This window comes from Diuraphis noxia, unplaced genomic scaffold, assembly GCF_037042655.1.
Source record: "Diuraphis noxia isolate RWA-SAM2 unplaced genomic scaffold, SU_Dnox_SAM2 contig0001, whole genome shotgun sequence".
Classification (NCBI taxonomy): Eukaryota; Metazoa; Arthropoda; class Insecta; order Hemiptera; family Aphididae; genus Diuraphis; species Diuraphis noxia.
Window position 1 is genome coordinate 7,367,469 of NW_028301711.1, and position 15,803 is coordinate 7,383,271.

Below are 15,803 nucleotides of genomic sequence, written 5' to 3' on the forward strand. Positions count from 1 at the left end.
ATTATATTGGGTTCACAGCATGTAAAAAAAAATTGATCAACGTCAAGTCTATAGTGTTGGTGTAATTATTATCGAATTATCGTCATAAAAAGTGTTTGTTAATGAATCATGTCTTACTTTTATAACCAATACGATGTAGGTAATCCAATAATTTTATTTAAAACATAAAATTGGACTCGGAAACATAAATAAATACTACTAGCTGTATTACGCTTAATTTTTTCTTTTTTTTAATTCATCAATTTCATCTAACATCTAACTACGGTATCGAGTATCCTCGCATTCCACTGATTCACGTATCTAAATAATAATAATTACATAATTTAAACTAGTTAAAGGGTTTCAGCCATCTCACTTATATAATATTTGCAATTTAACCTTGCATTAAACATACGGTGCCGTATTTGTAGCCTCGTGTAGGTATATACGCAGAGAGTTACCCTTGACGTACCTACCTTGATTACATTAACGTCAACTTTTTGTGACCTTGTTTGTTAATTTTCTGATTGACGATTCGACTTTTCCATTAAAACGTTCCAGTTTCAATCAAACATAAACAAAGTTACGTGTGAGTGTGTGGTGTGCTATATATGTTGTAACATAAAATAATATAATATAATATGGCATATCGGAAATACGTTTAGAACTGGCACGACTGCATTACGCGTACAATATTAAATTATACATAATATACGATTACTCTGTAGATAAAATAATATTTTTATCGAACATGTAATATTATGTTGTTTTTATTGCGATTTGGTCTTGTGACAACATCAACTCTAAAAGATCCCTGTAGTGCTGTTTTTATATTTGGCCATTGTGCCGATGACTTACGTTCTAAACAATTTCACAAATAGGTATCTTTAACGTTTATAGGGATCTATAAACATTATTAAATGAAGAAAATATGTAATTTCAGAGTTGTAACGTAACTGTTTCAAACACTGTTCAACTTTCAATGTGATAAAAAATGATGTGTTGTGAGTATTTAGTTATTGCTGGTGAAGAATTTTATTATTTTGCGCATAACGAAAAGTACGCTTGTTCATATTGCTACCTTTGACGGAAGGGGAGGTAAAATACCTAAAGGTTGTATGAGGTATATTAAAATATGATATGTTATGAAATGCACATTTTTTTATGTCATAAGAGTGTCATAAATGTACATTTAACGCATGTACTGATAATATTATTAAACGCGTTTATATCGAAATTATTTATTTATAAGTCGCAACTAAAATGTATGTTAAAAACTATATATGTATTGTTAAAAATATTGAAATCTATAATACTAATAGTAAATACAATCCTGTAATTTTGTAAATAAAATAAACAATTTAAATTAATAATTGAACACTTAGGGGAGGAAATGCCGTTCATTAACAGCATAATTTGATTTTTTATTTTCTGATGAAATGGGTTTCTGTAATTATCTCAATGTTAGTTATGTTTTTATTATATATTATACATTTAGGTTTTTGTTTTAAGTAATCCATTTAAATTTAATAATATTATTGAAATTTTAGATAGATAAACGGAATTTTAGTCAGCTGACATTTTTTTAGATCAATTTGTCAATGACAGTTGTCAGGGGTAAATTAAGTTGGTTGACAAGGATTTTAAATTCAATGCAGAAATAATTTATTTATTGATATAATATTTATTGAACATTTAAATATGAATATTTATTTAACTTTTGTATACTGATTTGTATCTTTTGGAGGATTTAAGTTTGGTTTAAAGTAGCACGTGAATATGTTTTTGTAAAAAATATATTATTTAAATCTGATGTGGCAGTAAAATAAAATTGGCATAGGAATTTAATATGTATTAATAAATAGTTAAGGCAATATTAGACTGTGAACGCAACTAAACTGTGAGTTCTTAATTTGCATAAAAATTAAAACACAGGATTTGCACAATCGCAAATTTATTTTTATTTTTTTTTTTATTAGAATTAAGCCTCAGCAACTATGGCCATTGGCAAAAATGGGTTTAACACTAAATTATTTACAAGTTATATATGTTACATCTTAAATGCTATTGAGAAGGTTGGACTTAATAATAAAGGTTATTATTTGTCTTATGTTGTCTGGGTGGAGGGCTTCTGACAGGATGTTATTACAATCACGCATCATAGGTAGTCAAAAAAAGTGTTTGCAATTTCCACCAAAATGTGTATTTATGCATTGAATTATTTTGTCACTGTCCTCGTCGATTTCAAGATACAGCGAGATTGAATCAAAATAAACATTTTCGGATTTCCAACTACTATCCACCATATCTTGTAATCATTAGATAAAATGTGTACCTATATCCAATCTCTCGTTATTACACAGTATTACATATTTGCGATATTTGACAAAAATAATGCATTTTTTATAATAATAAGAGTTCTGAATTTGAAATACTTGACATTTTTCAGTTAAAATATTTCAAAATTTAAATTTTTTCTCTTTTCGAAATATTTTAATAAAATTATTATAAATTTATATGTTTTTTTTTTTTCATATAAGCGTATTTAATTATGAAGAATCAAAAATGGTTATAGATTTTCAGACTTCGGATTTGAAGGCAAAAGCTTCTTTTTTAATAATAATAATAATATAAAAAGTGTTGCATAAAAACAGGTGTATCATTTAATATTTAAGATGATAGATTACTTTTTAGTATTTTTTTTTTCTTTAAGATGCTTTGTTTGTGTATTATTGTCAAAAATGATTCGTTAGTTTTATACACGTCATACGTATAACGGTACAAATTGATAATAACTTTTAAAGACAGTGCATTGTCATCTGTTAGTTATTTTTAATTGGTTTTATCATTAGTGATTGTTTATCGATATCGCTAATTACTTTACGAGTATTGAATATGGGCTGTTAATTCAAAAGTACTAATATTATCTATATATAAATCAAATGATAGACTACAGTGACCTGCTACTAGGTAGTGCGTTGTTGAAAACCTAAACCCAAAATTATCACGTGGACCTATATAGGTCTCGTATAATTTGAAAAAAAAAAGCTATTTTAGTAACTCTACAACGTTGGTTATTATAATAATATAGTTTATCCACGGTATGAGTTCGTTATTTTATACATATAAACCACCACTGTCACAATGAAAGTCTTCCCGCGATATTCGTACCAATCGTACCTCAATAATAATAACGATACGGTGTGTGTGTGTGTGTGTTCATGATACAATCATGAAGATACATGATATATCTTGATCATGTATTATGTTCATTTAGTAATTATCTATCGTATATGTATATTATATTGTAATAATAATATGTTTTGGTATTTTTCAGTAATGCATGTCGATAACATGTTTTATTTTTCATCGACGTAATTCCAAAGTGTAATTTATGTCGACGTATTATTATAAAATGCAATTATAATAACAATATATCATAATATTATATATACCTTCGTTACCGGGGGTGATATATGTGTGCAGTAGATTCCAGTCATGATGTCCTCTGGGGTGGTTGGGCGCATTACGATCGGTGTTCGTTCTGTTTAAATAAAATATTTGAAAATCGATATTATTTTTCACTCCACTTTCAACATAATAATATGCTCGTATACATTAGTTGTATAATACTGCTATTAAATAATTATTACACTACATTCGGTGGTGCAGAGTGAATACGCCGAACATTCATGCAATACACTGAAATTAATTATTAATAAACGGTGAAGGTAAAATATTATAATATTGTGTGATATTGAGTGTTTTATTTTTTTCTTCATACAATTTGAATTTCTAATCATTATTATTAATTTCCTAGTAATATGCTGACGATTTTTAACTCATTATTAACTTATTTTTTAGTTTTGCTACACACAGTGATCGATTTAACACATCAGAAAACACAGAAGTTTTTGAAAATATTTATTTTACATAATATTTTAAGTCGTTGTAAAACAATGTTTTTGTAAAATACAAAAAAATAAATTTTAAAACTGTAAATATTTTTTTATTTTGTCTAAATTTTGCATATTTCCAAAATTTTAGTGCTCTCTAAAGTACTAAAAAATATCGTTTTGTATAACTTCTGTGTATTATTTATAATTTATGAATCGCACGTTTAACAGAACTATTTAATACTATATACGACACTGGTCATATACCAAATGACTGGCTACAATCCACATTTGTAGCAATACCTAAAAAGCCAAACGCAAAGAAATTCAATGAATATGAAACAATCAGTCTTATGAGCCACACACTAAAAATATTCTTGAATGTTATTCACGCCAGAATTTACAAAAAAGCGGAGAAACATATGAGTCAAGAACAATTTGGATTCCGTAACGGATTTGGAACTAGAGAAGCTTTATTTAGCATATAAATACTTGTTCAACGATGCCGTGATATCAACCTAAAAGTATATTTTTGCTTTATCGATTTCGAGAAAGCATTTGACAAAGTGAGGCATAAACAACTGATCGAAGGTTTACAAAAAATTGGTATAGATGAAAAAGACATATAATTCATAACAAACTTATATTGACATCAACAAGCTAAAATTATAGTAAAAAACACACTCTCTAATTACTTCAGAATTAGGAGAGGAGTTTGACAAGGATGTATCCTTTCTTCAATATTTTTCAATCTATATTCAGAAAAAATTATGTCAGAAGCATTGGAAGATACGGGTGGTTTGCGTTTGGGTGAATTGTCTTTTTACCTGTATAATAAAAGTAATGTGTTTGGGCGGGCGATTGTAAACTCTCCCGATTTTAATGGCATAAACTCTCCCGATGGTAAATTTTCGCGGATTTAGTCCAATACTACCTGAAGAGAACATGTAAACTCTCCCGGGTTTACTTCAGTACTACTAAGCTAGCTGGGGAGCATGGGGTATTATTTGTTTTACACAGTTAGAATTGGTTGAGCCATTATATTCGATATCGTTTTAAACATTTAAATTAAAAATACTTTAACGGTAATTAAATATTTAAATGACAAATACAGGTTAACACAAGATAAATACAGATTAAATACGGTAATACAATTCATAATAAAAATCTCTGCAGTGTAACTAATTCATAGGGTAGCAATAACATTTAAAATAACTCGGGAGAGTTTGCACATTTCTTTCAGGTAAACATAATATTGACCAGGGAGAGTTTACACATTTCTTTCAGGTAAACATAATATTTACCCGGGAGAGCTTACCACCAGGAGAGTTTACCATCGGGAGAGTTTACCACCGCCCGTTTGGGCGAGTTAACCGAGTTTCTTATAATGTGTTTGGGCGAGACAATATATTTTTTTTTATTCCTGAATTTTGTGATCGGGATTATCATTTTTCGTATTTTGTTTATCATTTATCTTTAGATTAGACATAATAAAATTAGTGAGCGAAGGTCGTGGTTCAATGTAGTACTGAAGATTCAATATTATTAAACAAGTGATTGACGTGCAGTGTGGACGGTGCGACACAATATAAAAGATAAAATTGTAATGATTAAAAGATAAATCAAAAAACAAATATATGTTTTTAAATTTAATTATATTTTAACTTCATTTAAAAAAAATCTAAATCATTTCAATTTTTAGTTACACGCACACACACATAAATAAACAATCCATTTTTAATCATACCCGTGGAATTCACGGACAGCCCCAAGTCTGTCAAAATAAGAGGGAAAATGTATTAATAAAATACAGCATCCCAGGGTATTCACCCAAAATGATCACCCAAACGCATTAAAATGTTTTAAAATCACTCGCCCCAACGCACTATACTAAATTATTGCACAAACACATTGCAAATTTTAAAAATTCACCCAAACACGTGACGCCTGGAAGATACGGAAGAAGGTATTATCATAAATGGGAAGAATATTAACAACCTGAGATATGCAGATGACACTGTACTGATAGCTGGCAGCATAGAAGACCTACAAAAGATACTAAATAAAGTAGTAACAGCTAGTGAAAAATTAGGCCTAAATTTAAATGCCTGAAAAACCAAATATATGTTAATTGATAAAGAACGAAATCCGAAAAATGTCCTCAGACTCAAAAATGTACCCTTAGATAAAGTACAAAAAATAACTTATCTTGAAAAGTCATTAATAGATAACTGGGATAATTCTCACGAAATAAGATGCCGAATAGAAAAGGCCTGAGTGGTTTTTGTGAAAATGAAAAATATTTTCTGTAGTCATCAGCTAAGCATGAATCTCCGAATTAGAATGATTCGTTGATATGTATTCACCGTACTTCATTATGGAGTAGAGACTTGGACTCTATTAAAAGTTTCGGTTGATTGAATTCAAGCATTTGAGATGTGGATATACCGTGCGATCACATAACAAATATCAATGTACTAGAAAGAATGAATAAAGATCTTAAAATAGTGAAAACGATAAAATCACGAAAACTTCAGTATCCAGAAAAATATAATTTACTACAATTAATAATTCAAGGTAAAATAGTAGGAAAAAGGAGCCGGGGAATACCTCAAATTTCTTGGTTGGACAACCTTTGAATATGATTCAACACATCAACAATATCCTTATTCAGAACAGCCATTAATAAAGATAAAATTGCTAACATGATTGCCAATGTTCGTTAACGAATATGGCACTCGAAAAAGAAGAGTAAAATTATGATTTCACTTTGCAAATTTCGTCAAAATTTTTATAAACATGTTTATTATTATTTATACTTTACGATTATTTATCAACTGGCAAATCATAAATCTTATCAAAATATTAATAGTTTAAAATATAAATAAAATTGTATTGTTGATATCTATAAAAACAACACGTCGTGACGTGCCGTAACGCGTACTTGTAATTTGGTCCACATCCATTGTTTACACGCTGTCTCAAACAGAATTATATGGTATTTACTTAAATTCATCTGAAAATTTCGATTGTTCAAGAGTGCAGAGGACATGGAAAAAACATTTCTAAATGCAAAGACAATCATAAAGGAGAAATTTTAACAACCAGAGTTACCTATAAAATATTTCTTAGAAAACAATTTTGAACTATAAAAAAAAATAGTTATAATTTAATATTTTTTTATAATAAATAATATTGATGGAAATATTCATACTGGTCTATCCACCTAAGTTGTATTCAATGTACATAATATCACTAAAAACTGGGCTAAGTATTATAAAAATATATTCTCAAATGACATTTTCAATATAAATAAGTTTACAGCCAAATTGGCAATAATTTCATTTCTAATAATGTTATTAAATAATTCTAAATAATTGAATCCTATAATAATATACATAATATAACTATGGTATTAGTTTACATTAACTACGATTAAAGTAGTCATAATATTTACAAATTCTTATTTATTGATGTAACGAGAATTGAATTTGTATTTAAAATATTATTTTAATCATATATGTTGAAATTTTCAGCTCGTGTTTATGCAACCTAACCTACCTATACACACATGTAGGTATAGTATAAATTTACCGTAAAGTATATGAATATCCAAGCCACATAACACTTATCAGGTTTATTTAAAAGTTTAAACGAGTAGTGTAACCAACATTTTTCGTTTTCCTCTCATCAACTAATCAGAACTTTAAATAAGTACTTATAATTAATTACTTATCCTCTATACTGCACATTATAATTTTTTTCTTTTAATTTTGTTAAAATTCTCAGAAAACTACTTTGCTTCAGAAATTTAAATTAAATTATAACACTGTATTTGAAAACAGTAAAAATTATCTTTAAAAAAAACATGTTTTGTAGTTACTTAAAAATATTTAAATCCACTTGCCCGCCACACCTTTAAAAATATATATTTTCTAAGAAACAAATGTTTTGCACAAAAAAGCTGTGTTATCCTTGAAAAAATTTATTAAAATAAAATAGTATAGTAGATCAGTGGTATATCTCTGTTAACGAGATAATAGTCATTGGCGTAGCTAACTTTATGAACTACGTCCACATGGACTAGATAAAGGACTTTGTATATATTTTAACTTTGTCAAATTATCCTCTACATTTTTCTCGTGATTCTAGGTTAAGTATATAGATTGATCAGTTGTTAGGTCTATGAACTAAAATCATACGGCATAACCTGTATATCATTTGAATAATAAATGATAAATTAAATTAAATATTATTTTATCATCACATGTATTATGTCACATTGATTATATTAATTTATTTAAGATCGTATTTGTGTAATCAATGTCAACCCCTAATAAATAATTTTTATAAAATATAAGTGGGTCAATTCTTATAAGTCAAAATAAAATCAACAAATGAGTCATAAAAATTACTTTCAAAAAATTTAAATTTCAATATAGGGAGTACATAAATTAATTACCTTATAATATAGTTACATAAACCTTACTCTACAGAAAGTAACTATTTTTTCTTTTAACTGTTTATAATTATAATGTATAAGACTGTCCTTTCTATAGCAGAATTGTATTATAGATTTTTAAATACTGTATTATTTAAATATACAAATAAAATGGTTATATATGTAACAGTATTCAAAAATCAGGAGACATGACTATTAATAATACCATTAAGGCATTACAATTATTATAATTTGGAATAAAGTTATTTTGACGATTTTGGAATTTCTGGATATTTGTTTTATGGCTGTGATCAAACAATACAACATTGAAAACGTCATTAACACATAACAGAATGTCAGAATCAATGACCAGGGAATTTTATTTTGTTATAAAACTATTACCTATAAGGTAATAATAAATACATATGACTTTTTTTTCATGTTACCTTAAATAACGTAGGTCTCACTTTTATAGACGACGATAAGAATTATTATAGAACTTCTAGCTTAAGCTCTCATTAATATACAAATAATAATTATCTAATTGACAATACAATTCTCTAGGTTTTGTATATCTGCATGTGCATTCGATTTTCAATACCTAATGTTTTTGTTAGTAAAATGTTGAACAATTCAGTAACTATTGTATCAATACTAATTAAGATTGTTGCAATGTTTGCTACATTAATATTTCTTAATATAAATATATAAATTTTAAATATTACCTAATAATATTTTTTATGGTAAACAGTGGGAGAGTGTAAATTATTTTTGATGCTATACAAATTAGAAAACCATAATCATTATTGTTAGTCTATGTTTTGGCTCAGTTTATAATTTGAATGATAAAAAGATGAAAAACTAGTGGACTGTATAATGAATAATTTAATAATTTATTGTTAGTAAAAAAATATTGAATTAACACAATATAACTGTTGTAATTATTTAAGTGTTACTATACGACGCGCAACGATCGGCAATGCTTCCGACGCATCGTTGAGAATGGACTGGTGACACGTTCCTTAAAAGTTGTTTCCCGACCCAGGGCGATATCATGAATACCTACTATCTGCACGATAATGATGTCGATTGATAATATTTATTACTTATACCTACATTAAACAGTCTATATTAAACAAGTTTTATGTTTTACCATTTGGGTTTTAGACTAATAAGCTTAATAAACATACTGAAATACAATTATCTATTTTTAATGATAATATTAAAACCGAAAAAATAATATTGTTATCATTTTAAATTTTAAAAATATAAATACATTGACATAATTACACGGAATTCCACAAATATTCTTAATTTATGATGACAGCAGTTTATTTTTAGTTTAAAATTAAAATATATTTATACAATCTTAATCTGATTTTAAGTTTTTAGTAGGTTTTCAATGAGTTTTGTAGAATTTTTAAATCTAGAATATTTTTTTTTTATTACCAAATAGTCTTATAAACTTTTAATTGTATAATTATTAATTGCTCATACTTAACAATTGTATATTATTGTTATGTAATTGTATTACGTTAAGTACAATATGTTTGTACAACTCATCATCTCATACAACATCGTGCGCAGCTGTTTTGTGATTGGTGAACATATGTGGTATGTTTGGAAAATATATGAATTTAATATAAATTGGAAATTCGATTGTAATAATTATAATTGTGAATTTTAAATATTTTACTTGAAATTTTTAATTAAAATATTTCAAAGTTGAAAATTTCATTATAAAAATATTGTAATGCAATTTAAAAAAATATTTTATTTTATTTTAAACGTATTCGAATATAGTTAATTAGAAATAATTATTAATAACACTCAATAATGAATGACTATGTATTAATGTTTACGAGTTACTTAATCAATGCTTTGAATTAAGTAAGTGTAAATGGTACATCATACATGCAGCTTAATTATATTTCGTTAATTTATTACACCTTAACGAAGTTCATGTATGAATTGTATGTTAATTATTTATTCTTATTTGACCCAATAGAAAAACTTTTAAAATGTTCTCTTGCATCATAATATTGTTATTTTTCTTGATATATTCTAATTGTATTCGATATAAAAAAAGACATTTCATCAACATAGACATGTTTTTAGGCTGAGAACAATTTTTTTTTTCTAAAGCCGAATTTTAATTACACGCACAAGAAACAAATGGCCAATACGAATATTAAGAATACATCTCATTTCACAATATTCGAGAATACAAAATAATAAAACTTTACACAAAAATAGCGAGGTCATACACTTTGGTTATTCGTTATCCTTGTGTAGTTCATTTTTAGTTATAATTTCTATGATTGATACAAAATGTATTGAATAATATACATAAATACCAACAGCTGATGATATACGTCACAATACAATAACAAGGATTACTAAGTTTTCTCCAAACTTTTTTCTCAACGGACGACTAAATTTTTTTAATGCTTTACGGGTTAACGGGTTAGAGCCTAGTATATTATTTTATGATTTATTGATACCGATGGTTATTCTTATTTTCCAATCATATTTCATATATGATTATTGATTATATATGTGTGTGTGTATAGAGCGTAGTGACGAAGTTTGTGAGTAGCGCAATCGAACGACCAACCTGCTGTCAATTATTATTATTATAGATTCATTATTAGTTATTACTCTTATCCATATAATATTGGATCTATGTTTGGTCACTAATCGCGTTGTATGATTTGAATATAAAAGATGTTTAAACAATAATATTGTCAGAGAACCATTTGCTATTTATTTTACTTTATACTTTAATAGTGTGACTTATGTTTAAGTTCATAAAAATAATAACTCCAAGTTAAATTAAACAAATACTGAATATAAAATCGTTAAGTTAGAAGTTAATAGTTAATAGTTTATAATTAATTCATCTCGTTAAACTTAAAAATAATATTAGAATAAAAAGTAAAACATTGACTTAATTCAGTTAAAAAAAAATGTTATTTACTTTTTTTTTATTAATATGTGTATCACGTAAAGAGTTTATATATGTACACCTATCTATATAATGTAATATTATTTTACCAGGAAACACAACATTATTTGAGACATCAGCCTTTACTGTAATTATTATCTTAGTGATTTAATTTAAGGATATTTTTTTCTTTTCGCTTATTTTCTGTTCTTTTACAGACCTATCTCTTGAGCTTTTGTTATTTATTGATCTAGAATTCTAGAACATTTTTATTTTTATGTTTTAAACAATTTACTTTTATGAGTATTGAAGGAAGTATACTCCCACCTTTGAAGTTTGAATTTATCTAATAATATTTAATCATACTCCATAAAAACTATGTATAGGTAACAAGAAAAATACGAACCCAACATTTTCGATTCGTTTGCTTATGTTGGTTAGTCAGTTAGAAATCATCGGTGGTCTAGTTGTTGCTTACATACCGTAGCTTAAAAATTTTAATACTTACATATTTTTAAAATGTAATCAATTTTCAGTAACTCTATTATTCTCATGAAGGATAAACATAAATCTGGCTTTTAAATTAATCGAGTTATACATAATATGTATTTTAAACACTTTAAGGGACAAGAAAAAAAATCGAGTTATCGAAACTGGGTCGTATAGTATATTATACCTTTTGACATCAATTTCATTTTTATTCTCAATATTAAACCTACTCTTTGGTTTTTAGATTTACTGGCACCACCTCGGGCCGGGTCGGCGCGGTCAAGCCTGAGCGAAATGTCAGGAGCCAGCGGTACTTCAACGGGAACCTATCTGAATGAAGCGTCGACGCTGGTGTTGGAGACGACGGAAAACAATTTGAAAAAGTGAGTTTAACTTTAAACAACGGGTGGGTATATGTGTGTTTTTCATTCACCTATCATTAATCATTATTGTAATTGTTTGTACCACAATCACAGTGCTTACATTTCATTATAATAATATACATTGTTCTAAACAAGCTCTAATATTAAATCAATATTTTCTGAAATCTCATATTCAGCCAAAAAGTTTATGATTTCGTAAAATAAACATCAACTATGTTACTGAATACGCGAGAAATCTTCATTCTATAGCATATACTGCCGATTTTAAGAAATCGAAACGGATCTTTCTCAAAACAAAATTTGATAAATGGTAAACTCTTAATAACCAAATAGTCTTTTTTACTGCATCAAATATTGTTAACTCAGTGAATAATACAGGCTACAAGAAAATAATCTTTTCTAATAGGAAATTTGATTTAGATGATATTTATTTGATGAAAAAACCCAATTATGAGTATAGCACCTTTATTTGAACGAAACGAAGCCAACAATTCGTAAAGGAAATATAACGTACTTAGAGTTATCTGGTTATTTATTTTCTTGTGTAATGCTTAACAGTCTACAAGATAATATAATAATTAATAAAGTAACTAAATATTATATTTTGAAAAAATACAAGTTAGCTCCTATGGTTAAAATTATTTTTTTAATCCCAAAATAGATATCTTAATTTTTTTTTATAAATATCACTCTAAAATGATTAATTTTGATGAGAAATTATTCACACATAGACAATATTAATGATGCATAATTCATCAACGTTGATAGGCTTTGTTCAGGAATTATATATTATTACGATTATTGCTACCAAGTGGATTCTCTATAAATAAATCTGTATTAATGAGCATTAGAAATCCAAAAACAATTTGAACTTATTAACTAGCAATATTAATAATTATCGTTATCAAACTGTATTATGTAATGAATATCAAAAAAATAAGTATATAGAACCATACTACACTATATTAATGCTCTTTTTTAAATATGTTTTGAGGATCTAGTGAGTTGTTCAATGAATTTATGAGATTATGTAGTTAAGTTAGTATTTATTTTTTAAAGATGTATAAAGTAACTTCTATATTTAATGTTGACAATTTATTTATTCGGGTATCATACAATAAACAGTATTTTTTTTTTTTAATGTTTCATATACATAAAATATTTTATGAAACTTTAAAACTAATATTATGCACACTCGTTTTGTTATAAAAATCGACGCAAAACATTAAAGAATGTGTTATATTATTAGTTTATATAGGTCAGATCGAAGAGAGCAAGTCCAAACAAAGAGTAAACTAAAAAAAACAATCAAAGCCCCTTTAACAACATAGGTTATAATGGAATTTAAACGTATCATTTATAACGATGTGGTGTCGAACGTCTCGTGTAAGTTGACTTATATTAAAAACCTATTTTAATGAAAATTAATTCGATATACTGTAATAATAACGCAAATTTATTGGGGATTTGTATAAATTCCTATACTTATTATATCGGCAACAATATAACAAAAATGTATTTATTTTTTTCAAAATTGTTTGTACTTTTAAAAATTAAATACACATCATGTATGATTTTGTGATCTTCGTTTATTATGATGCTGTATTCTATAATTGTCTATTTTAAACGGTCCCTTGATCGTCGTCAATGTCGACACAGGTGTAGCTAAATTGCCTATTCGAAGTGCCGTGCTAGCGCATTTCATCTGCATAAAATTTTTACAACAAATATTATAAAAATGATAAAAATAATAAACATAATAATAATAGAAATAATAAAAACGAAATTGAAAGATAAATATATTTCATAACACGAATAGGTTATATATATTTAAAATTTTTATTTTGCATATTTTTGAATAACGTTTTGATATTATTGCACAATATACATTTAGAGAGTATTAGATAAATTAAGAGAATACAAGTTTAACATTTGAAAAATGTTTACACTAAATAAAATTATATAAGGAATTATAACAATTCATAAGAATACCTATAAACATTGGGCATTTTTCAACATTTTAGAATTTACTTAAAGTTATTTTTTTCAAATACGTGATATTTTTTGTAACACCTATAAGTTATGCACGTCTTATAACAGTGATAGGTAATACAAAATTCTGATTCAACAAATATGAACCCATTTATAGCAGACATTTATAATTTGTAATATAAATGTAAGAAAAAAAAATGTAAGATTAATTATTATATATTTAACTGAATCAAGGAGGTCTAAAACAAGAGAGCATTGGATAGAAGGAAAAAATAGACAAGGCATCGACACCATTTCTCTTATAATTAATCCCTTCATCTTTGTCATTGAGTTATCGCGGCCGTCGCCTTCAACTACAGACTGTGTGTACAATACCTTCACACCATTAAACAATACTGTGTTAGATTATTTTATAGTGTTTAATACACATTTCGTACTATCCACGATGTGTATCGTCATGCTGACATACTACTCCATGGTAACAAAGCCATTGGAGGAACGCCGACAATGATTTGCCTTGGGTTAGTTTTAAGAAGGGGTGTTGAAGTGATAAAAAAAAAATATTAGTGCAGGTGCCCGTATAACTACATTCGCAAACTGCATCCGACCCAATTAAACAATAAAACATGACTTTACGCACGAGCAATAATAATCTTTTGTTTTTTTCCGACGCAGAATGTGTGACGACTTGCTAATCGTTTCGGTTCCGTCACATGCTGAATTAAGATAACAACGACGGCGCTAAAAATATATGCAAACATAAACCATTTTATTTATTTTTTAATGTTTTTTTTCTACGAATATATTATTATTATTATCATGTATTATATTTTTTGCAGACTGAGAATAAATTTATAATAATAATTATTATTATAATTATAATACAAGTATGGCAGAAAAAAAAATTGCTTAATGAAAAGTCTAGTGTTGTGAACATATCTGTGTTTATACAATATTTTATAAACGTGTGTGTATATTATAAACATTTATACAAAAAAAAGGATACAATGCGCTAAATGTGAATGCTGAGCCGCTTGGAATCTTCTATGTGAAATCGCACTTAAACTTTTCATAATTATCATCGTTGCTTAATAGTAATATTGTTTTACCTAGAGATTGAAAATGATTGTACTGTTCCAGTGCAAAATAAAAATAAAAATTAAAAATTAATCGAAAAGTCAATACTTTTTATTACAGTTATTGAAATAGATTTCGAAAAATTGAAATCGGTAATTTATAGCAAAATAATAATCGTTTTAAAAAAATGTTTGTTCATAAAATATTAATGAATAAACTAATTATAATCAATTTAAAATTTAGTTCAAAATAATTAAAATTTGAAATACAATAATAGTCGATATGTGTACAATATTATTTTTCTATAAGTCACAATCAAAACTGGGATTTTTTTGCATCTTAATAATTTAATATATATTTCCTTATATGTTCTTATTCTTGAGTAATGGTAGGGTAAGCTTAAATTTGTCTCGTGGTTCAGAGATCTGAGATTAAAAATTTAATTTAGCATATTTTGCTATTTTTTAGATTTTAGTACTTTTTCTGGACCTTTATTATTTCGAAGTTTATAATTTTATAAATTTGTTATCTGTTGATTTTGATGGGCCACTTATTGGTAATTATTCACAGTTACAATTTATATTATCCATTAAACGAGT

The 15,803-nt window shown here is 26.7% G+C and overlaps 1 protein-coding gene across 2 annotated transcripts in view; it reads left to right on the forward strand.

Moving 5' to 3' along the window:
* The window catches only part of LOC107167911 (uncharacterized), a 133,620-nt gene that overhangs the window by 113,969 nt on the left and 3,848 nt on the right, over positions 1-15,803 (forward strand). For both annotated transcript variants that reach the window (XM_089215137.1, XM_089215135.1), the window contains exon 12: positions 11,997-12,135. In XM_089215137.1, coding sequence (XP_089071263.1) covers positions 11,997-12,135 — 139 coding nt within the window. The remainder of the gene's footprint in view (positions 1-11,996; positions 12,136-15,803) is intronic.